The 26,388-nt window shown below is 42.4% G+C and overlaps 1 protein-coding gene across 1 annotated transcript; it reads right to left on the bottom strand.

The window, feature by feature from the left end:
- Positions 1 to 15,612: 15,612 nt before the first annotated feature.
- On the bottom strand, positions 15,613 to 25,224 carry LOC131225931 (phytochrome A1). The gene is made up of 5 exons (XM_058221543.1): positions 21,753 to 25,224; positions 20,767 to 21,583; positions 19,603 to 19,893; positions 17,561 to 17,800; positions 15,613 to 15,709 (listed from the first exon to the last, which is right to left on the bottom strand). Exons 1-5 carry the CDS (start codon positions 23,809 to 23,811, stop codon positions 15,613 to 15,615), a joined length of 3,504 nt encoding a protein of 1,167 aa, XP_058077526.1. The 5' UTR covers positions 23,812 to 25,224.
- Between the last annotated feature and the right edge of the window lie 1,164 nt (positions 25,225 to 26,388).

Here is a 26,388-nt window from a genome sequence, read left to right as displayed (position 1 = left end):
TATGATTCAAAACTTCTGTGGCCCACGAATATTTCAACTGTGGAAGGTCAACTATCACATTTTCGGCCCGCTTGAGCTCTGAAAACGGTTCGTTTTTGGCTTAAACTCCTGAATTGAACTCAAAAAACGGATGGACGGGTAGGATTTCTCACAAACATCACATTGGGCCCCATGTGGGTTCCCAGAGCACGAACTTCCTGCGAAAGTCTTTTGCAGGAAATCCGCGTCCCACACTACCGATCTGGCTGCTGTGGGCACCCGTCGTGGGGATACCAGCGCTGACGGCTCCGTTTTTTCTTTCTTAGTCTGGATGGAAGGCTTTCACATGAACTTCCACTACGATGTTTGTGAGAAATCAGGACCGCCCATCCGTTTTTTGAGTTAATTTTAGGACATTAATACAAAAATGAACCGCATCCAATGTACAAGTGAGCCGAAATCGTGAGAATTGGACGTCCACAGTTGAAATATTCTCGGGGACTCATAAGCTTTGAATCATACCAATATTTGTATTTTCATTGCATCCCACTACGAATGACTTTATAAACAGTATGGATGGCATGTAAGCATCACTATCTACCGCAAGGAGGTTTCAACTTTAAGAATCTCCCGTACCACCTTATCCTTTACTACGGCCCTCTTGGGATTTGATGCTGCTCGCTTTTGGTCTCACATCGTAAAACAAGCTCAAAAAATGGACGATTGGAGTGAATTCCTCACAAACATCATGGTGGGCCCCAGCTAGGTTTCCAACACCAGAACTTCGAGGGAAATCTGCGTCCAGCGAACTCTAAGTCGTACGAACTACGAGTAGATTGTGTAGCGAGTAACTCAGTAACTAAGTACCAGATAATTTTGCATATTTTATCCACTCCTTCCATCCATTTTACTAGATAATTTTAGTGCCTGAGTCAAAAAACGAAGCATATCCAAAGATTAAATAGGCCTCACCAAGTAAAAAATGTGAATTGAACATCTACTATTGAAAAATTCTTGAGGGCTAGAAAAGTTTTGGATGAAGTATATACTTGTGTTTTCTCTTCATCTATGTTTTTTTAAAAAAAAATAAAATCTTACGAACAGGTTAGACGGCAAATAAAAATCAACATGGCCCTAGCATGGTTTCGATGGTGGAGATCATTATTAACATTGTTTCCTATGGTATTACACACTTGAGCTTTGGATATGCTTAAAATTTGAGCCCGTCCCTTAAATGAGTTGAAAGAATGGAGAGGCGACATAGGTAAAACACATACATTCATGGTGGGCCTAGCTGAGTTTACTAACTACGGAAAGTGCTTAGTGAGTAACTCCGTGAGCAATCCGATTTCATTGGCTGGTGTACCACACACCACCGACACATAACCAAGTTTTGTGGGTACTACCATGAGGTATGTATCATATCCAAACCGTTTCTAAAGGCTTGAATCAAAAAATAAGACAGATTCAAATATCAAGTGGACCACATTGTAAAAAGTAGGAGATTGAACGTCTACCATTAAAACACTTTTGAGAATCACATAAGTTTTAGATCAATATGATATTTATTTTTTCACATTCATCTTGTGGTAGGCCTTACAAATGTTTTAATGGTGAGAATCATTGTCACCACATCTATTTATGGTGTAGTCAATTTATGCTTTGGATATAACCCATTTTTGGGCTTGGGCAATAAAATGATTTTCCAAAATGTATAAACAGCATGGGTATAAAAAATACATCATTGTGGGCCATGTTACTTTGATCTCCTTTGCACCCTTTGTACAGCTGAAGCGGATTGCTTGGTGTGCCACACACCATATGCCTTAGTGGTGTGTGTTGAGGTCACCAAGTTACGTGGTCTTGACCATGATATATGTGTCATATGGACATTGTCCACTCATTTTGTGAGATCATTTTGGGTAATGTTTCTAAAAGTAAGCTATATTCAAAACTTAAATAGACCACACCACATAAAACAGTGGGGACAATGATTCCCACCATTGAAGCCTTCTTAGGGCCACCATGATGTTTATTTGCATCCAAACCAGGTCATGAGGGCAAACAGATAAATCAATCAAATATCAAGATTGATCCAAAACCCCGGGAAGGTTTTCAATGGTTGTCGATTCATTTTTCACTGCTTTTACGGTGTGGTCCAGTTGAGCTTCAAATATGCTTCATTTTTAAGCCATGCTTTAAAATGATCTACTAAAATAAATGGACGGTGTGGATATAACATATATCACGGTGGCCCTACAAAACTTGGTCACATCAACATACCACGGAGGTTGGTGCTGTGCGGCACACAAGCCAACCCCTTTTGCCATTTAATGATGTCAACGTTTTGGGTTAGGGCGGGCGCCGTTTTCCTTCCGTAGTATTGAACGAACGCGGATTTCCTGACGAAGGCCTTTCGCAGGAAGGTCCTGCGCCGGGATCTTAGGTGAGGCCCAACGTGATGTTTGTGAGAAAACCACACCGCCTATCCATTTTGGGAGCTCAACTTTTAGGAAAAAAATGATCTGCATCGAAAATTTAAGAGGGCCGAAAATGTGAGGATTGAACATCCTCAGTTAAAATACTCTGGCACCAAAGAAGTTTTGAATTAGGATAATATTTGTATTTTCAGTTCATCCCAGTAGTAAAGATGTTATGAACAGTATGGATGGCATGTAAACATCACTGTCAACCCCAAGGAGGTTTCAACAGTATGAATTTACCTACCCACCTTTTCCTTTAGTGCGGGCCACTCGAGTCTTGGATGCTCATAAATTTTGGAATCTAAGTTCTAAAATGAGCTCAAAAAACGGATGGACAGGATGGATTTCTCATAAACATCAGGCTCTACCTATGTTTAGGGAAATTTCCTACTGTAATAACCATTAATGGCCCATTTCCAAAAATAAGCACACTTATTTTGAGCTCCCAAGAATAAGCCCCAGTTGTGCGCGCCATTTCTCAGGTCGAAACTGCCCCCCCCCCCACGCGGCTTTTTCAGCTTTTTGATTTGGGAGAGTTTCCTTTACGGATTATAACCGTAGCTATAACCGTAGCCATAACCTACTAATTGCAAAAGGGTGGATAGCGAGTCGGGGTCAACCAAGTCACTGGGACAGCGAGTCGGAGTCGACTGGGTCTAAACCCGGTCGACCCCAACTCACTCTCCCACCTGTTTTTTTTTTTTTTTAAGGAAAACTTTGTCTCTAATACATATTTATATAAATATGTATATATAAGCAGATAAATTTATTTTTTTTCTCTTTTTCTTCATTTCTTTCTTTATTCATTTAATATACATATCTCTTAAACCATAATGAATTACTTGACGTACCATATAGGATTTTGGGGTAGGAGATGCTACTTTAGCTAACCAACCTACTTATTTTTCAAGATTCCATTAGGTCGATGGTCCAAAATTCATTTCATTCACTTTGTGGTCAATTTCAACCAGTTCATTTCACGGTCAATTCCATGCATTTCACTGTCAATTCCCTTCACTTTCACGGTCAATTCGCTTCACTTCACGGTCAATTCCATGCATTTCACAGTCAATTTGCTTCACTTCACGGTCAATTCCGACGATTCTATTTCAATTCACGGTCATTTCCATGCATTTCACGGTCATTTTCGGCAATTCCGTTTCATTTCATGGTCATTTCCATGCATTTCATGGGCATTTGCATGCATTTCACGGTCAATTCCCTCCACTTCACGATCATTTCCATGCATTTCACGGTCAATCCTAGCGATTTCATTTTGATTCACGGTCATTTCCATGCATTTCACGGTCAATTCCCTTCACTTCACGGTCATTTCCATGCATTTCACGGTCAATCTCGACAATTCTGTTTTGATTCACGATCATTTCCATGCATTTCACGGTCAATTCCCTTCACTTCGTGGTCATTTCTATGCATTTCACGGTCAATTCGCTTCACTTCATAGTCATTTCCATGTATTTCACGGTCAATCTCAGCGATTCCATTTTGATTCACGGTCATTTCCATGCATTTCACGGTCAATCCTACCAATTTCGTTTCATTTCACGGTCATTTCCATGCATTTCATTCTACCTATATATATATATTCTTTTTACATAGAGATTTTTATTCTACCTATATTTTTCTCTAACACATATTTATATAAATATGTATATATAAGCATATAAAAAAAATTATCTTTTTTTTTCATTTCTTTCTTTATTCATATAACAAGAATATCTTCTAAACCAAAATTAGTTACTTGATGTATCATATATAATTTTAGGGCTGAAAGTTGAGCGGGTTCAACCCGACCAACCTGTGATCGACCCAACATTGGGTTGGGCTTGGGCAGGATGTATCGGGTTTGGTCTCGGGGTTGAGCTATATAAACACCAACCTGATAAAACTTGGGTTGTGCTCGGGTTGAGGTCTCGGGAATCACCGGGGAATGCATGGAAATGATCGTGAAATGCATGGAAATGACCGTGAAATGAAACAAAATCGTTGGGATTGACTGTGAAATGCATGGAAATGACCGTGAAGTGAAGGGAAATAACCGTGAAATGAAATGGAATCGCTGGGATTGATCGTGAAATATATGGAAATGATCGTGAAGTGAAGGGAAATGACCGTGAAATGCATGGAAATGAACGTGAAATGAAACAGAATCGTCGGGATTGACCGTGAAATGCTTGGAAATACCGTGAAATGAAGCGAATTGACCGTGAAATGCATGGAAATGACTATGAAATGAAGGAAATTGACTATGAAATGCATGGAAATGACCGTGAATCAAAACAGAATCGCCAGGATTGACCGTGAAATGCATGAAAATGACCGTGAAGTGAAGGGAAATGACCGTGAAATGCATGGAAATGACTGTGAATCAAAACGGAATCGCCGGGATTGACCGTGAAATGCATGGAAATGACCATGAAGTGAAGTGAAATGACCGTGAAATGCATGAAAATGACCGTGAAGTGAAGGGAATTGACCGTTAAATGCATGGAAATGACCGTGAATCAAAACGGAATCGCCGGGATTGACCGTGAAATGAAGGGAATTGACCGTGAAATGCATGAAAATGACCGTGAATCAAAATGAAATCACCGGGATTGATCGTGAATGCATGGAAATGACCGTGAAGTGAAGCAAATTGTAACAACCCGTCCAACCAGTACAGTGTCCTGGGGCGTCCACGTAAGATTTTCCGCAGGACCGATCGTTTAAAACATACGCGGTGGAGGTACCATATGCTAATTAACCTAGGATTAGCCCATTTGAATAAACCAAACAGGCCATGACAAGACCAAGTGTGGGCCGCCAAGCCGGATGACCATTTACACTGAGCAACAGCCCGTACGGGCTATATCGCAACGCGGGAAGGTCAGAAAAACTTAAAAATTTAGGGAACCATAGAGCTCACTGGGCTTGTGGATCATCACAGACCGCAGACCCAGCGGACATCCAGAAGTGAGATCTGGCACTGACTAAATGCACCCTACTAATGCCAGGACCGAAATCTGGCGATTGCAAATGAAACCGAGATACCAAGCTATCCAACCATCGAATCTCTTCCATATTTACGGTGGAGGTCTAATGGATTTTCTTACACCCGTCCACCAACTCTGGGACCCGATCATGGAACGGTGACCATCGATCACAAATCGGACCCGTACGACCAAACCCTAAACCCGATCGTACCCAAATTTTGTATGGCCCTTCATCGGGCCATGAAGCATCTATCCTAGAAATTTCATAGCCAGAGGGCCACCAGAACCACTCCAATCACCAGAATGGACCTCTCAAGGCCGTTTAAAGATCAGAACCGTTGACTCAAACCCCGCAACCGTCCATCTGTTTGTTCCCAAATTTTACACCAGCCCTAATCGGGCCACAGGGCGCTTACCCACCAAATTTGGTGGCCAAATGAGTATTAGGGCCACACCAACCCAAAAGGTGAGTCCTAGTAGGCTATTTTAAAAATTTGAGGAAACTTAAGGCCAAAGGGCCCAAGTCTAGGGAATAAACCCTAGCTCCCATAACACTCTCTCAATTCCTACAACCACCAAGGGAGAAAGAGAGTAAAGGAGAGTGAAGGGAAGAAAGAAAGAAAGGGAGGGAGATTCAAGGTGGACCCTAGATCGAGGAGGGGACTAAGGTGGCTGATCTTGCATCTCCTTATCCTTCTTCCAAAGGGAAAACCCAACACTATAACCTCAAGAATCATCCGTTGATCGTCTAGGTAAGATCATTTATCCTTTTTGCTTGAAACCCTTGTCTGGAGGAGAGGCTTACATGGGATTCTAACATACAAATGTATGCTTTAGGGATTCCGGCGATTCAATCCCAAAATCTCCCCTCCTAGGTCGTTCACAAGCCTCTAACGAATTCGAAGGTGCGGACTATTGTTCTTATGTGGCCTAGCACCAATTCTAATATGAGATTAATGATTTTGGTTGCTAGATGTCATATTTGGAGAATTTAGAGAAACCCTAGGAATTATAGGTTTGTTGAAATAATATGAAATTGTTGCTTGACTCTTATGATGATTGATTTTGCCTCTCACATGACTTGATGTATGGTTGACAGTATGCCCATGGTTGCTTGATTCTTTTCCTCACATGTGGTGTTGCTTTGTGTGTATGATTTATAACCTTGTGCACATGATTTTTTGAGATGGAGGAAGTGTTTAACTTCCTCACACACTCACACACCCACACGCACCTTAGTTATTAACAATGTATATTTGCTTGCGAGGATGTCCGTATTGTATGGATGGAATGCATAAGTATAGGATACTATTATGCTTGATGATTTTTGGATAGTTGGTATGCTATGGATCCCCTCACCCTCCTTGGGTTGGTCAGGAATTTGAGAAGCGACGGTAGTCCCATCGGTTGGACTATGCTATGGCTAGACCCATGCGTTTGGACGGGTGTGTTCGGATGGCTGTAGTTCGACTACATGGGTCCCTTGTGCCCGATGTCACTCGCCTCATGCTCGCTCGACTCGGGTGGTCTAGCCTACTGTTTGACCAACCTTGATTGTTAACCCTGCTTATTCACACTTGTATGGAACCTGAGACACCATACAACCGTTGTACCTCATTAATAACCCACTTGAAATTGGTTCACAGCCTCGTGAGCTGGGCATGGTGGAATGAGACACTGTGTCCGAGCTGTCGGCCTATGCTGGGGTACCGCGCCTTCCCGTAATGACTGCGAGCGATCCCTTTCTCATGGCACTCCTTGTAAGACCCGTGTCCTAATCCTTACTGTTCCGTTGGCTTCCGCGGTCCTTCCGGTCAAATTCCGTCACCGTTGTACCATATCCGGTGTTTGCACACGATCCTAGGCCAGGTTCCGCGCACCGATGACGACTTGATCTGAAAGTTGTATCATAACGACCGCTCCGTCGCTGCGGTTCCAACGCCGCGTCTTGTGCGTCAAACCGACGCTTAGATCATAAGTTGGGGACTATGCATTATAATGGCCGTGGACCGCGTATTGCGGGGCCCACCTATTCCATGTGGCACTAATCTTTAGGAAATTATGAGAACAATGACATCACCCTACCCTAGCTATAGCCACCCTACCCTAGCTATAACCACCCTACCCTAGCTATAGTCACCCTACCCTAGCTATAGCCACCTTACCTACCCCTATCCCTTCTTACAAGCATTTAATGCTAGCCACCCTCTCTTACAAGTCATTATTACCTACCTAAGCTACTCTCCCTCTCTCTTATCTCTCCCTCTCTCCTTTATTTTTTTCATTCCTTCATTTTTTTTTTTCAAAGCAACAAACCCATACGTATGAGACCCTCTCCCATTTCTCCCAAGCTACTTGTGTGGCCCACCTTTCCTACCCCTTCATCTCTCATCTCAACCATCCATTTTTCATCTTCCTCCATCAAAGAGTAGCACAAGGAGCTAAGGAAGCCAAGGGAGCAAGAAGATGAAGTGGTGGGTACCTTGATAGGGTAGATTTTCATATTTTTAAGATGGACCAAGTGAGGCCAACCGATCAATGGTTTGGATCTCACTTTGGACCCTAAGATGTGGCCGATGGCCCACTTGGATCATCACGATCATTCCATGATGGGGCCATTCTCCATGGACCCCATCATGATGTTTACTTTCTTGCATATTTAGGGTCATCTAGACCATCTAATTTAGTGGAGAAGGGATCTCCACCGTTGGATCTAACTTTAATGGGCCCACATGTAATGAGACCCATTTGATGTATGATTTAGTGCAAGGGAGGGCCCATAGTGCCGGGGCCCCTCCATCACGCGGATCTCACCCTCTATCTCTCTATCCCTCTCTCTTTTATTTTATTTTCTTTTATTATTTTTTTTTTTATGATAATGAGTTTGTGTGGCCCACTTGAATGGACCCCACCATGAGGTAGGTATACTATCCAAACCATTTATAAGTGGGGCCCATCTTATATGTGTAGTACCTATGACTTGGTGGCCCACCTAAGTAGGGCCCACCTCCAACATTTGTGCCCAAGTCCAGCGTCCAGGGACGCTGGACGTTTGCTGGAAAAGAAACACAAATGCAAGCTTTTTTTTTTTAAGCTTGGAATGGTCCACTCATGTAGGCCCCACCTTGATGCATGTATTAAATCCACACCATCCATTCCCTTCCCAAGCTCTTTTTAGCCGTTGACCTGAAAGATGGGATCCATCAGACTTTCAGGCGGGCCATACCGTAGCAAATGGTGGTTTACGCCATTGAAACCTTCCCTAAACTTTTTATACGTCGAAATATGCCCAATATTGGGCTTGGTTTGCTTGTCTCGAGCCATAGAGGGCTACTGGATGGAGTGGATTCGCTGGATATGGACCCCACCTGCAAAATCCATGCGAAAACAGAAATCAAAAAAAAAAAAAAACAGCAGCAGCTGTTGCTGCTGCTGTGTCAGTGCAGCAGGGTATGCAACAGTCGAGCTGCGTGGGCCCCACCTTGATGTTTATATGCTACCTAAACCGTTCATATGGTGGGCCCCTACCTGACGTGGGCCCACCCCAAAAATCAGCCTGATCCAAGACTCAGGTGGCCCACACTGTGTGAAATAGTGGGATTGACCATTTACCTTTGAAACCCTTCCTGGGCCCACAGAAGTTTGGGATCAAGGTGAAATTTGTTTTCACCATTCATTTGGGTCCATGTGACCTTATCAATGGTCTGGATGGATTATAAACATTATGGTGGGCCCCACATGGAGCCCACATAGATGTATGTGTTTGACCATCACCGTCCGCCTGGACGGTGGACGTAGGCCACTGTGATGAGTGTGTGGGCCCACTGTGATGAGTGTGTGGGTCCACTGTGATGTGTGCGTGTGTGTGTGTGTATATATATATATAATATTATATTTCATATAATATTATATATATGTATTATGTATATATATTATATACTATATACATATTATATACTATATTATACGTATATAGTTTTACAAATGTTGAGGCCCGTGATTGAGGCCCACCTCAGTACTTGTGACCCATGGTTGAGGCCCACTCTGATGTATATAAAAGGCCCATGGGTCGAGGCCCATTTAATGTATTAGGGGCCCATGGGTCGAGGCCCATTTGATGTAATGGGGCCAATGAGTTGAGGCCCATTTGATGTGCACATGGGGCCCAATTGGTGAGGCCCATTTGATACGTATAAGGCCCAGGTGAGTAGACCCATTTGATGTACATATGGAGCCCAACTGTCGAGTCCCATTTGACACGTGTAAGGCCCATAAGCTTAGGCCTATTTGATATGTTCTGAAGCCCCCGGGTTATAGCCCATTGCAATGCACATAAGGCCCATTGGTGTGGCCCATTGGTGTGGCCCACTTAATGAATATAAGGCCCATATGACTTGGCTAATTTGATGTATTTAAGGGCCCAATGGATGTACCTAAGGTCCATTGCAATGTGTGATCCCAAAGTAACTTATGAAATGATATTTGTGGCAGTCGTGCCTTGGGAGCAATGTTGGTTTGACGTCCACATTGTAAGTGTAGTGTGGTTAAATGTCCGCATTATGACTTTTCCTTGGGCCACTGTTAGGCCCATATGTGTAATGTGTAGGTCGTCTAGGCCCACCTTCGTTATGTACATCATCCATCCTATATAGCATGTTTAATTCCATGATTCATGATCATATGCATCATACGTATGCTTGATATGAGAAATGACTGATCATAGCATATGCCTTTGGGCAGATTGTTTAGGGGCTCCCATACAGGGGGTGTTGCCCTACATGAGCGCATGATACGCGCAGGATTGCTGTATGACTGGGTAGTGTGATTCATGCATTCGCATTGTGTGGTATGGTTACTATACGCCCTAGCGACATCAGGGCCGTAGCCTCCACAGACGGATCGTGGTTGGCAGGATTGGATACCGGAAATACTGTTCTACATGGGGTGCGATAGATATCCCTGGGTGAAAGTCCCTAAACCCTTATGGTACCAGGAGGTTGCTCCAACGTCTAGACCGAGTGGGTGCATGAGCGCTGAGTGCCGATTACCAGACGGTTGCGCTTTCCACTGTGTCGTGGTCGGTTGGAAGGGGGTGCGGCCTTACCCGCCTGAGAGTAGGGGCAATGCTAGGCTGAGTCTGACCAGCTCGAGGAATGGGTCCGCTATTGACGAGCCGAACCCGATATTGGCAGGCGGATAGTGAGGTCTTTTCCACTCACCTTATTGCGCGCGATGGGGCGGCAATCTGGCTTGGAGTGTACTAGACCCCGGTGATATTCCAGATTTGAGCCGTATTGACATGTGGACTTAGATGAGGATTTGTATGCTTGACTTGCATTTTGCATTGCATGGCCTTGGTATGGCCGACATATTCTTTGCACCGCATGGCCTTGGTACGGCTAATGGGATTCTTAGCATTCATCAGCATGTTCCGCATTACTCTGATACTGCATGACTACATTATCACCTTAAGCATACACTTTCACCACCCTCTAAGCTTTCTATAAGCTTATGCACGACCGTTGCGTGCAGGTGACGTTGGATCGCAGCAGCGCTGAGGCTTGGACGCGTGGCTGATCTTTTGGAGCTCTTTTTTTTGTCTATCATCATTGTATTTCCCTTATGCTCATTGTACTTGTAAAGTTTTTGATTATAGTGGAAATGTGATGGAGTTTTTGGTTATTGTTTGTGGGTTATGCCTTTGGTTATGCTTATTACGAATCAAACTGATGTTGAACATCCTCCTTGTAGCATCCCAGGATCGGAACCTGGCAAATGGGCGCTGGGAGCCGAGAATGGGGTTCTACGGAGGCTGTCGGCGCCAGATTCGGCGATCGGGAATTTTGTGAGCCCGGTTTCCGAGTTTGGGGCGTGACACTCCTCATGTGCTTGAAGTCGGGGATGAGGAACCCGACGGGATCACGGACCGCGGGGTCTCGGCCTCACGCATTGGGGGGTCTTGGCCTCGCAACCCGTTTATGGCATTGATACGTGGGGTGTACTAGATTCCCAAATCTGCTGGATGAATGGACTTAACTAATCACACGGCTAACATGATCGCATTGCATCGCACTAGTTAGGGTGACGACTCGACAGTCGAGGTCGCACTGAGGGAGTGTTGTCATTGGCGATCGTTAGATGGTGTCGCATGAGGGAGCGTTGTGGTGAGGGCATGCATCATGTCATGCTGCATACATGCGCATTAATAAGATTACTTAAACATATGTGATTGTCTGTTTTTCATTAAGACCGTATTATAATTGATGCCTGTGATAACTTGAGACTAATAGTACCCACTGAGTTGATCACTCACTCCCATTCTGGGACGATGTTTTAAAACACCAACCAGACCTGTTTATAGATGCAGGTGGTTTAGGGGCAGAGGAGCCTGGTGAGGCGAGCCTGGACGAGGAGGACGAGCTATACTTCCAGCTGATGGAGGGTTCTCCGCCAGCTTGATTGGCAGGATTGGGTCACTGAGCAGGGGGCTTAGTCCTATTCTTTTGAGATATTGTTGGGTAGCGTCATATGCGCCCCTTTTATACTTTTGGTCATGTATATGAATATATGTTTATTTTTCGCTCACTTCAGTAGATTGGTGTGGTCATGTTTCATGTTCCAGAAAATTCTAAGCTGCGCAACTAAACCTGATTAAACGCATTAATGGAAATCAGTTAAAAGTGACTCTCGGGAACTCGGGAGATGAGCGTATGCGCGACCCCCGATTTTCAGGGCGTTACAGGAATTGACCATAAAATGTTTGGAAATGACCGTGAAGTGAAGCGAATTAACCGTGAAATGCATGGAAATGACCGTGAAGTGAAGGGAATTGACCATGAAATGCATGGAAATGACCGTGAATCAAAACGGAATCGCTAGGATTGACCGTGAAATGCATAGAAATGACCGTGAATCAAAACGGAATGACCGAGATTGATTGTGAAATGCATGGAAACGACCATGAAGTGAAGCGAATTGACCATGAAATGCATGGAAATGACCGTGAAATGAAGGGACTTGACCGTGAAATGCATGGAAATGACCGTGAATCAAAATGGAATCGTCGAGATTGACCGTGAAATGCATGGAAATGACCGTGAAGTGAAGCGCATTGACCGTGAAATGCATGGAAATGACCGCGAAGTGAAGGGAATTGACCGTGAATCAAAATGGAATCACCGGGATTGACCGTGAAATGCATGGAAATGACCGTGAATCAAAACAGAATTGCTGGGATTGATTGTGAAATGCATTGAAATGACCGTAAAGTCTATGGAAATGACAGTGAAATGCATGGAAATGGCCGTGAAGTGAAGGGGATTGACCGTGAAATGCATGAAAATGACCGTGAAGTGAAGCAAATTGATTGTGAAATGCATGGAAATAACCGTGAAGTGGAGGAAATTGACCGTGAAACGCATGCAAATGACCATGAAATGAAAGGGAATTCTCCTTCACAGTCATTTCCGGCGATTACCGTGAAGTGAATGAAATGGATTTTCGACCATCGACCTGATGGAATCTTGGAAAATAACCAGGTTAGTTGGCTAAAGTAGCTTCTCCTACCCCAAAATCATACATGGTACATCAAGTAACTAATTTTGGTTTAGAAGATATTCTTGATAAATGAATAAAGAAATAAATGAAAAAAAAGTGAGAAATTTTTTTTATGTGCTTGTATATACATATTTATATAAATATGTATTAGAGAAAAATGCTAGTAGAATAAAGTTCTCCATGTTTATAAATTTTTTTATTTTTATTTTTTAAAAAAAGTGTATAGAGTAGAGATTCACTACGGTTATAGCTACGGTTATAAGCCGTAGCTATTTTACCCCCCCCCGACCGGCTACCAACCCGTCGACCCCAACTCGCTGGCTATTCTTTTTTTTTTTTCCCTTTCCCAGTTGTAATCCCCACTGCTTTTTGTGGGTCCCGTTATGAGGTATGTGTTATATCCACCATCCATCTATTTGGGGAACTCGTATTAAGGCTTGGGACGAGAAATAAGATAGATCTAGCTATCAAGTGGACCACACTGGAAAAGGCAGTGGAGGATTGGACATCTACCATTTAAACCCTTTTAGGGATCAAGAAGTTTTGGATCATTATGAAATTTGTTTTCCGTCTTCATCTGGGTCTTTTTGACCTTATGAATGGATTGGATGGAAAATAAATGTTATGGTGGGCCCTACAAAATTTTTAACGGTGAAAATCAATTTTCCCGCCACTCTTTGTGGTGTGCTCCGGTTGATCTTGGGATATGATTTTTTCTTTTTGATAATACTCCGAAATGATCTCAAAATATGGATGAACGTTGTGGATATAATAAATACATAACTGTGGGGCCCATGTAACTTTGATATACAACTCGGAGTTCGAGGAGCGTCAACGGTCGTCTTCGTGCACCAGGCGATCTGCTTCCGGAAAGAAAGCAGGGGCATTTTCGACCTGAGAAATGGGGCCGTACAGCTGGGGCTTATTCTGGGAGGTGGTTTCAAAAGGTTGATGGGCCATGTACGGGTCGTACAGTTGGAAATTACTCGGAAATCTTCGTCCGTATTGGACGCACGTCAAATCTTAGCCCGATCCCCAACAGGCCTAAGTAGCTAAGCCCAGCCTAACTGTAGACACAAGGCTCAGCCCGACCCGAGCTAAAAGGTTCAGGGAGAGAAGAATACCATCAGGCAAGGATGGAGAATCCGCCCACAAGATTTGCAGATAACGATAGATACGTGGATATTTTGTATTAAAAACTAAGGGAGGTAGCTGTAAACTGATTACAACTTTTAGCTATGATGTCAAACTTAATAAAAAGTCGTGTATCATATTACAAGTCTTTATAGCTAAAAAAGTAGTATACATATTAGAGCACAATTATTAATATATACTCATGATATGTGAGGCCCACCATAACGTGTGTATGGTACATCCAATCTATCCATCATGTACTTCCCTTAATGCTCTCTTGTAGCCCTAAACAAATAGCCTGTCTGTTATCAAATTGACCATGCGAGGGAAGGATGGGATGTCCACTATTAAAAAACTTGTAGATTGCATTTGGGGCCCACTATGATGAGTAGAAGACATCCAATCCATTTATTGTGTGCATGCTTTAATGCTCTATAAGAACCCGTTAAAAAATCAAGTATTTCTTACCTGATTTGCAGATTTTGAAAGGTTCACCACCCAAGCTCTATGATATGAATATCTACCTTATTCATTGTAAGCACTTTATACATCACAGTGGGCCCCACAGAGTTTACTCACCACTGCAGCAAGCGAGTGAGAAGCTGCACAATCCATGCAGGTCCCATGTGGCTAGGGTTTTGGTGTAAAAAAAATGTATGGACGGCGTGGATAAACAGCATTCCAAACACACGTGGAAATAGGAAGCACGTGTAAACGAATGGTATCATCGCGTAAGAAGAAAACGAATGGATTTTATAACGGACTTGATTTTTAAGCCCGAGTCAGCCCTCGGGCCCAATACTTCAGCCCAAGCCTAGCCTGAGGCAGGTCAGGCCCAGAAGCCCACAAGCCAACCCGGCCCCACTGACACCCTTTAATCCACTTTCCGAGCAGTTGTAATTAGATACTCCATAAGTGCGTGATATGCTTGAGTTATTTGATACTCTGTCGGGAATGTGATGCTGATACTTGTCCTATCCTTTCAATTTCCATCCTATGGATTAAATGGCTAGAAAGAGAAATACAAGTGTTCCAATTTTAGTGGTTGGGATCGTCCAATCCAAGAAGATTTCGAGACATGGTCCTTACACTGGCGTGGCCCACCAGACAAACAGCTTGATCATTCAGCACGTATATGTCAAATGAGTACTTAACTATAGGATCAAAACTGCTGATCTTGTGGGCCAACACATGAGTAAAACGTGAAACTGAGCAAATCCATGTTACCAAAAATGCATTTTACATTTTGGATCAAGCGTCCTGGATTATGGGTCATTTTTGCTATTTTAGCTATCTGAATTAATAATCTTTGTTATTACTATTAATTAAGTTAATACAATTTCATATTTAAAATGTAGATATTTTTACCTTTATTTACCTAGTTATAATAAGGTATGCGAGGATATAACACTAACATTTATCATTTCATATATATAAATTGTGATTTGGGCTTAAGTATAAAACTATGTTGCAGGAGTAATGCATGCAATCCAATCCTCGGCGTACCACGTGTTGGAGAAAGTAGCATATGTTCCCATGTCTGCAGTCAGATTACCCATACTGCATTTACAGTGAAGATGGAAAGAGAAAAGCCATTGCTACAGTCGGCTAGATCATGGATACCTGCCATTTCAGACTCGGATTGAGTGCTTCCCCAGCCGGCAGAGGCAGGCCATGATGTGGTGGAATTTGATTGGATGGCAAGTTGTGTCAGTTTGAAAGTCGCGGAAATCAAATGATAGTTTCTAGTCTCCAATTGCAATTAAGTTGCTTTCAAGTTCATAAGAACATACTTGCAATTTAAGAGCTTCTAAGTTGAACTTCAACAAAAAAAAAAAAACAAACACATACACTTGGAATGTAAGGGCCACTTGCTAGCTATGAATATGCATTAAAATAATAATAATAATAATAATAATAAATATCAAATCATGAACTTCCATTTCATCTTTGATTAAACAGAATTATTGCAATTCAATCGCTTGTGCATCCAAATGCAGAATCACTGAATTCCGTCAAGCGCACTTTGTAGGTGAGTGGACATCACAGAGGGTTGCGAGGCATGTGTACAAGATCAGACTCACCCATCAAGCCATCTGCATGGATGCCTAATCTTAAAACGTTTGGATCCCTATCAAGCAAGTATGCAAATGCTGCTTGCAGCTAGGCGCATGTATCACTGTTTTAATATCTATTTTTCCTACAGACACCATCTTTCACAGGGGGGCCTGGCATGTTGCAACTCACCACACTACCAAAACGAGATTATGGAAATTTCCATGCATCTTCACACGCTAAGGCCGCATTTGAATGCAAGGCCGAATTGAACCCAACTGCGATTGTTAGTTCCTTCAAGTGGAAATGACCAGATCCGCAAATTGAGGGTCTGGGCTCTAAATTGCAATTGCGATGCTTTCAAATTTGACTTGGGTTGTGACAAACATGTTTCCTCTTGATTGAAATCAATCTTCAGTTCAATTCAGCTGTGCATTTGAGAGCAGAATCAGGTGATTTTTGCTCATTGAGATGTGGAGATGGACACTGTTTTCAGGTGATTCTTTTCTTGTCTCCTTTAGGTTGCATTTGAAAGCAATACCCAAAGGAATTGCAATCACTATTAGTCTAATAAAGTGGCAATAACAAAATCATGATTTTCTTTGATAGCATTCAAATAGAGGGTCTCAGCTCCAAATTGCAATTACATTACTTTCAGGTTGAATTCAAAAGGAATGCAGTTGCAATTCGAGGGTGATACGAATAGTAGAAATACCGTATGAATAGTGGAAATACCGTACGCTTTGGAGACTTAGTCTTGATTAAAACTGAATGTTTACAACTGAATCGCATCCAAACACGGCCTTAGTTGATCATATGAATTATCCAGTCATTCGGGCCTTATTATTATTGGAATATTCATTCCACAGAGTGGCTTGGCTTTTCGGTATTTCTCAATGACCCACTAGTGGTTTACTGCCACTCTCAACTCTATCAGGTTTCATAAGCAGTTAATCCAGACCGTCCATCCAGTGGACCACACCATGTTGATGAAACACAATTCTTTCCATCTAAACAATGATGTCTCCCTTTAAAATTTGGATGGTTTGCTATTTTCCCGTTTGAAGGGCCACCAATTGGACTACTAGAACCATGAAATCGGTGTGGATTCTCCGCCATGAGTGGCCACCAGATGGATTGTTGAGATTCATCAAGCATGGTGTGGAGTGTGTAAAGTTGAAGAGATCAAAATAAGACAAGAAAGAAAACTTCTCTTTTTCCACATGAAAACAATAACTTGAGGTTTAAGAGCTGAGGATTGACGAGTCTCAGCAATATATACATGTGAAAGGAACACAAGGAAGCAGCAATAGAAAAACAAAGAAGAAACCATACTGCAGGTTGGCGGAGTTTTACAGTCCTGAAACGCCACATCTTGAGAACCTCACACTTCCTGACTTGGGGGCAGATGCAAGTTCGACGGAGAGGATGAAGGTCGACTTGCTTGCTTCTCTGAGATAGCGAACATCTCCATTCATAATTTTCAGCAATTTCCTGCAAACAAGGAGGCTAATGCCCTCCTCAGACGTTTCTGCTTCACTTTCAAACATCTGCGAGAGCAATTCTCCTGGTATTCCACTGCCTGAATGGGCAATACTGAAGAAAAGCAAGAATCCTCCTCAGGAACGATGATCCAAACAAATAGCAATTTAGAACAGATGATGCCTGTCTTATTAAACTGTAAAAGAGCCCTCATGGACAGGAGGAAATATCTAGTTGGATGCCATCAGGACCCCAACAAGTGGGGCCATAGTCATCCACACCGTTAATCTGGTGGTCCCATTGTGGATGGAGGACGCCAAAAAAGTCTTCCAGATTGGAAAGATCCTAACCCTTCATCAGTGGCCTCAAATTGAAAGAAAATGCGACAATAGTTGGAACAGAGGCAAATGTCTAGGGTCTTCCAACCTGGAAGATTTTTGCAGCATCCCTTATCCGTGGAAGCGCCCCTGAAAAGAATGGCCCAGATCAATGAACCGTGTAGCAGTTGTACGACCAAAGCCATGTCCCAGCTATTTTGGGGTCGGCTTTACAGAAATTCTCACAGTACCTTGGCAAAAGTTCGAGAACCAACTGCACTCAGGCATCAACCCTCCTCTATGGACCGGCTGGTGTGATTTCTACCAGGTGAAATTCTCAGCCAGTATTATGCTTATATATATAGTAAATTACAAGTTCATAATAGGCCAGCAACTTGGTTCGGAATCATATCCCCTCCATTTTCACCATTCTTTACTCCAAAACTTTAAACCTCTCACCCTTTCTCTCTTACTCTAATCTCTCTACAACTATTTCAAGTATGTTTATGCTTTATATTTTGCAAGTTGTGCTTGTTTTTTATAAATTGAGTTATAAGTTGTAACTGTAAGTTGTTTCAAGTTATCCATTTATAAATAAAATTTCTACACTCGAAGTTTTTAATAATTAATTCTCTTTTGATGTAGCTTGTTGATTATTTTGTTAAAATTTATGTAAACATAATATAAGTAATTACATATATAACTTAATGAAACACTCAAACTACAATAAAATTAAGTAAAATAACCCAATCCAATAATGTGTACTAATTAGCCAAGTTTTCCCTAATTTGTTTCAACAAAAAAATCAATTTTTTTCCCTTTTTATATTTTTCATAAACAAAAAATATGCGAACAGCATATGCTGATCAGATGCGATCGCATATGCGATTTGACAACATTGGCTCGGAAGACCCAACCCAAATCAGGGTTGGGCTGAGTTGGGTTCTAAAGGTCATTGGGTTGGAAAATGCAAACCAAATTTGAAATCTGGTTGGGTTCAGATAGAGCAAATTCACATCAGGTTAGGTCAAGTTGGGAATAATCACATGTATTTGTGCGTTCGGTCAGGTTGGATCAAGTATAGAGGAATTTGAGTCGGGTTCGGGTTGGACCCTCAGGTTGGAAATTGGGTCGGGTCAGGTTGTCGGTTGGGTCCTCTTGGGGTCAGGCACGAGTTGCACCCCTAGTTCACAATGCTGCCACTTAGCAGAGAGAACTGCAACCATGCTAGTATAATAGGAAAAACACAATTGCATGTCTAGTTTCACATGTAAAAGAAAACATAATAGTTTCTCTTCTGTCTATCCCTATATTCTTGAGTTTCTAACATAGGTTCGGTACTAGTTTTTAGAAGTTAGATTATAACCTCAGTGTCCTTCCTACAGGAATGGAAATCTGAAAATTTCTACAGTTCAGTATAAATGGTAATGTACAAAAACAACAGATCAATATTATCTTCGAAGTTGCATGAATCAACAAGCATAAACATTTCAAGAATTCATATAGGGGAAAGTCATACTGAAAAAGAATTCAGACACGAAGGTCAACGAAAACATGGATAGGAGTAAGACATGCACGAGTGGGATTAGGTCACAGTACCTGATCTCCAAATGAACAAGATGGACGCTTTCTCCCAACCTATCTTTGACTAGACTAACTGTGAGCTCGATTTGGCCACCACTTGGTGTGAACTTCACAGCAATTGACAAGAAATCAGCCAGAATCTGCTGAAGCCTCAGACTATCTCCGTAGAGGCTTTCAGCAATCGCTTCCTCTGGTGGATCATACACGACTCGGGTCCCTTTCCCTTTGCTTGTAATCATTACTTGACTTATAGCAGTAATCAACACATCTTGCAGACTAAATTCAACCATTTCCAGATCTAAATATCTGTTCAGAATTCGACAGAAAAAGGGTGTCAGACTGTGGCCAACCGCAAGTAAGATTCAGCAAATACAACTAAGAAATTCCAGTGGAGAACATTAATTTATTTGCCAATACCATATAAATCAGAAGACGTAGAGATACTTCACCTGTTTTGATAAGACGTTAATGGATATTATACAAGATATCAGGATGACAAACCAGGACCCGGACTCAGATGATTCAACTTTTAAAACATGAATGGAGGGCTTATACCATTGGCAAAAGAGAAAGAAACCGCAAGGGAAATGAGAATATAAGAAGTAAGCAAGAGCATGCATGTCTACAACAGTAGTGAGCATATAACATCACAAAGTATATGCATGTATAATTATAGAGAAGGTCTCTAGTCCAAATGGTTGAACTATAAGCTACGGTCCACTCAGCAAATAACTTCCAACCTTACATGTGAGCGAGACATCGAACCCGTCCAACAGTTGGCCTTCTCATGAGGTCCACCTAGTGCAGAAATCAGCTCTATACACTCATCAAGTGGACCATACATGTCTTTTGCTATTTATCAATGGCTAGAAATTGTTATCACTGGTTTGGCCCAACTGATGAGTGGATAGGGCTAATTTTGCACTAGGTGATCGTCATGGTGGGGCCAACCCATTGGAAGAGTTGGATCTCACATGCAATTAATCGGTTGGAAGTTATTCTCTGGGTGGACTGTACCTAGTGGTCCAGCTGGTTGGACTTGAGACCTCATAATTATATATGTAGGACGCATGTAGTATATGTATGCATGAAAGTCATAAATGTACCTTGTGCAAGCATGCATTAATGTATGTGTCTATGTGCGTCTTATGTATGTACTAAATTTATATAGAGAGATACCCATCCATAAGGCTCTCCAGATCCAAGTCATCGAGAATCTTGTTCAGCTGGCGTTGGCATTGTGTGCCAGTATGCAGAAGCTGCTTCTGTTCCTCGCCCAGATCAGTACCCTCCAGCATTTTCCTAGAAAATATAATACCAGAGAGAGGATTCTTGATCTCCTGTCTTATGTAAGACAATGCCTTCAATCTTTTCATCGCAGTTTGCTCTGATAGTCGTTGTACGTGAAGTGCTTGTTGCAACTCTAGACTAGCAATATGTAGGAAGCAGAAGAGTCCAGTGATGACACCCTCTCCATCCACTTTCTTACTCACAGAAAGAAGACACTCCACATACTTATTGTTGCGGCCGAAAAAACCAAATGAAATCTTCTCAGTTTCCTGACCTGTCATCGCATTATTGAGTATGACGCCGAGATTCACAAACGATTCTCGATTCTTCAGACGACAACATGCCATGTGGGTCCCAAAAACCTCACCCAAGAGCATTTTATCAATCACTTCATCCCTCTCCCACCCTGTCAGCTTTGTCATCGCTGAATTCCACTCAGAGCACCAGCCAAATTCATCTGAACCGAATATTGGGGGGATTAGCGGGCATGGGTTCTGTACTATTGCTTTGTAATCTCCCTCAATCCGAGTGAACTTGTCCATGACCAACTTGTGACTGGTCATATCTTGGGCGACAAAACAAACTCCAACAACATTTTCCTCAAGATCCCGACTGGCACAGGCATTGACAATTAAGATCACTGGGCCGTTATCTTTCTGAGAACCGTGTGTTTTCATCTGAAATTCGACATTTTTCTCTTCTTGGCCTGATCAAGAATGAAATGTATCAACAAAAAGAAAGAAAGAAACAATCAATGACCTTTGGCTCAAGATATTTATACGGACACTAAAGAAAGACAGCTTTAGTAAATGAAATTGAAACCAAATAAAGAAAGGAATGTGAAATTCTCAGAACAAAATGAAAGAAAAGCATACCCTTCAGTGCCATGTAAAGCATCCGCTTGACGGTCTCAGAAGAACAATCTTCTACGAGTGTAAGCAAATGCTTCCCCATGACCTTATCAACGGGCAGCCCTGTTAACTCAGCAATCTTTGTATTCCACCCATTAACGAGCCCGTTTATATCAACTGCTAAAATCGGTACTGTGGCTGTCTCGATCAGTCTGACCATCTCGTTTGTCACCGCTTGCAATTCCTCCATCCCTTCCAGCTTAAGGTCATTAAGCCGTGAACGAATCATGGTCCTTGTGTCGACATTCTGGGAGTCCTTGAAGGCTCCCCTGAGGATAAGTTGCAATGAATGGATAGCATCCATCTCATAATCCTTCCATGGTAAGCTCCTCGTCTTCACCACTTCCAGGAAAGCCTTGAATGACGATCGCGGGTGCATTCTCCTACCATCGTCCTTTTCACTGGGATCATGCTTTGCACCGCCCCATCTAACTTCAGCAGCAGTATGTGAACGGAACCAGAAAAGCATGTCCTTGGGATTTATCCTCACAGCCGCCATCCCACATACCACATCCCCAAGAGCAAGAGCCCCAGGATAACCTGCATCATAAAGGCTATCCGTACTCAAGCCAGTAGAATCCGTGTGACATTCAGAAAGCCATACAGAGATGTCACGCATCTGGGAGTCGGTCGGAGTTAAGCCGAGTCGCCAAATCTTGTTGTTGTATAAAAGGGCAGCACCGTCGCATTTCACAAGGTCCATGATATTGGGGTTCTGCGTCACAATGCCTAGAGGGGCATCTCTCAAAAGCATATCACAAAGCAATGTCTGTGTCCTTAGTATGTTCTTTTCCTGTATTTGGTTCTCTAATTCAAACTCTTTGTTAACATGGATAGCGAAAACTTGCATCAGAAACTCACAGGCATATCGTAGAGGGAAAGGAACAAACCTCGGAGTTGTGTTATGGCAGACCACAAGACCCCAAAGCCTCTTCCTCTTCGGCTGCTGCTGCTCCTGTTGTGCGGGCTCCATGCCCTCTTCTTCATCCACCCCTTCATTGATAACCACTGCCATAACCAGAGAAGCAATGGAACTCATGTTCTCCATATACTGTGAGTGGCAGCTATGGGGCGCTCTTAGAGTCGAACCACACAAGGTCAAATCAAAAGTTAGCTTCTCATCCTGGTACACCTTCACGGGTTTTGAATTGCAATCGCAGATCATTCGGACCTTGTTCTTCATAAACAAAAACCTGGCAGCCTGAGGGATGTCGGTGGCCGGATAATGCAAACCCAGGTAAGGTTCTAGACCTGGCTTCGTGATCTCTGATATGACTTCGCCATGATCATCTTCATGGAACTTATAGGCCATCACCCTGTCATACCCTGTAAGTTCAAAGACCTCTTGGACAACAGTATCGACCAGCTTCTCCATACTGCCGCTGGACAAAGCTTGCAACCGTGCAATTGCTTTTGCGGCAAGCTTGTAAGACTGAAGAGCACCAGCAGCAGTCATGGGTACTTCATAAGGCTTTACAGGTTCAAAGTCGATGATCAGACTTCCAGTCACCCTATGGATGATTGCATAGAAGGGTTTACCGGAAGTTTTGCAATGGACTAAGATGGGATTCAGCAATGAAACCTCACCAAAACCCAAGGCCTTATGCAATGCTGCAGCGCTTGGGGAAGTGAAGATAGTCCTTACATCAGTGCCAATGCCAAGGACAGGGACGTCACCGACGCTAGGGACAGCATGGCTAACCATGGTCAGCATCTCTGGGGCATTCTCGCTATAGGCAATGACCCGAAAGGACTTCTCATCTAAAGCTAACAAGCACCCGAATGGCTGGATAAGCTTCCCTTTCTGTATATTGTGTAGGTAGGCCGTTACTTTGTCCGATCTAGGTGGATTGGCAACACCAGTGTTGTTTACGACCACCGATCTTGAGTAATCAAAGGAACTCCCAGATTCCTCAAACTCTGCATGGAGCTTTGCATCAGCGGTGGTCTGAGCTATGATCCTAGCACTGTGTTTCGATCGGCTAGAACTGGCCGATGATTGCGTGGGTCTTGAAGAAGACATTTTTACTAAAAACAGCAAGAAAGAATATCCTAAAACCAAAATAACCAAAATCTCCAACAGGAAGTCTTTTAGGCAAGAGGATTTATTTTTTTCCGTTTTTTTTTTATAAATAAGTTCATTAGCTCAAAGATGGCGCAACATCGATAGCAGCAGATAACCCAATACCCAGTCGTCAATGTAGTCTACCAGTTTTAGTAGAAGAAACAAAAGAAACCTCAACTGTTCCAATCAATCATCAATCTACTTTCTCTAACACTATAAACTTCAAAACCCAAGATTAATCTCTACCAAAAACAGCAAAGGTAAGAACCCCTAATCTCTAACTTCCCAAAGAAAATACCCAAAAAGAGAAACAATAAAACCCAAATCCAAAATCTTCTGAATCAAGATGAAAAGTGATCTTCTTTCGAAGATACTGCAAGTTTCAAAACTAGAAGCCAATATCTATAATAAAAAGGCGCCACCCAAACGAACCACTATAGAAACCTAATACAATCTGATTAATCTACTATCACTAAAAATTCAAATTGGGAAAAAACAAACTCCGAAGAACCTCAACGCTGGCAACAAGATCAACAACCAAAGCCCAGATCCCAAAACCCAACCACAACTCCTCTGGCATACAAATAACACATCTTTCACTCGAAGCAGCAAAGAAAAACACAACTCCTAACCCTAATTTCAACACCCAGAACTCACTTGTGTCTTACCAATCGTCTTCCACTACCGCAATAGTAACTTCACCAGCAACAGCATCGAAGCCCCATATTAACCCACCACCCAAAATTCCAAAATACTCACTTCACAAGGCCCAAAAACCCCAACAACAACAGCCAAACCAGTAAAAACCCAAACTCCAGATTTCTATCTATACTCCACTAAAAAACCCCACTTCTCTCAGACAAATCCTCTCCAGATGATACAATCACAGCCTCAATACCTTCATGAACAGAAACCCATCTCTGCCCATCACTCCAATTTCCACACCCATTTAAAGGCATATCAGAATTCTCAGCTGGGTCTCATTTGATTGGTGAAAAGAGATTGTGGGGCCCACCAAAAACCACTTCTAATTGAATCTAGAAATTTGGTCTTGGGTTCTGACATACCTCTGATAGATTTTAAAAGAAACATTCTCCGAGACATCGATTCCAGAGAACCAAAGCACCGGCCAAATTTCAACTGCGAGAAATTACCCATCTGGGTTTTGTCGATCTGTCCTCGGATTTGTGGTAATTGGCAGGATTTCCGCATTTTTTAATCCCATAAGTGGGATATCAGCTGTGCTAATGATGAATTGCATTGGTTTTTATAAAGATGGATGGATGAAGGTGCGTTACAGCACTGGACGCAGATACAAGTGAGCGAGATTTTGGATTGTTCCTTCTTTCGTCTCAATGCCCGGACGCCAGTTCCTTCTGTACAGGCTCTCGTTACATGGAGATTTCATGTAGCTAGTGGCTTGTGGGGCCCACAGTAATGTGTGTATGTAATCAAATCTGTACGTAAAAAGTATATCTATTATGAAAATAGGACCTCTAGAAATCAGTTGGATCTGATCATCACTAGGTGGGCCAAACCATAGATAAGAAATGGAAAACCACTCAAAAATCTCCAAAACCATTTAATACTCCACCTGATGATGGATCGTCCTGAATTTTTGTGAATCGTATGTTCATAATGGAAAGACCTTGATGAACGGTTTGGATTTTATATGAGATCTATTTTGGGCCCCACATGAAGCTAGCTGCACCAGGTTTTTCTCCACACTAGTTGCACAGCAACCGACTTCTCGCCGTTGAAAATTAATACGAGATGGGAAGTGCGCTCGCTCGCGGGTAGTCGATAAGTTCAGTCGCTTAACACGTGGAGACATGGCACACGTATATGATATCAAAGCCGTTCATCATGCGACCCACATTGTATATATTGGTTCAATAAAATCACGATTCTCCGATCATCATATGGGCCACATCTATAGAAAAAACTTGGACCGTTGGTTAATTTTCTCAGTGCTTCATTTCTTTTTACACGTAAGACACGTGTATCTACCTTCCACAGGTATATTGTGAGCCATTCCTATGGAATGAGTTGATCTTTTATCCTTCCGATCTGAGGTCTTGATCAGACCGTTTATATGATGGACCATACTTTGGATGGAAGCCAACAAAAAAAAAAAAACAAAAACAAAAACAAAAAATCTGCCTTTAGAAATATTTTAACCGTTGGATCGTTTGATTTTTTATCGTCGAATATGGACGGCGGCGATAGAGTTGATGAGCATCGCTGGGCTCACGAGAACCAAGTTACTTTCGTGAAACGAGAGCCATGTGACTAGAAATTTCATTAGATTCAACCCGTCCATTAAAACCAAAACCCAAACGATAGAGATGAAACATTCACCGTTAGTTTTGCGTAGGGCCCACCTCCGTGTTTATATAACATCCAATCCATTCATCTCATGTGCTTCATGAGACAGAGAAATACCCAAAAATCAAAGTATTCTAAAACTTATGTGGGTCATATCACGTGAATTTAGATATTTTAGGTATAATTATTTTTTGTTCGGCCCACCTA

Source organism: Magnolia sinica, chromosome 14 (assembly GCF_029962835.1).
Source record: "Magnolia sinica isolate HGM2019 chromosome 14, MsV1, whole genome shotgun sequence".
Lineage (NCBI taxonomy): Eukaryota > Viridiplantae > Streptophyta > Magnoliopsida > Magnoliales > Magnoliaceae > Magnolia > Magnolia sinica.
This window is presented reverse-complemented; position numbering and strand designations above follow the sequence as displayed.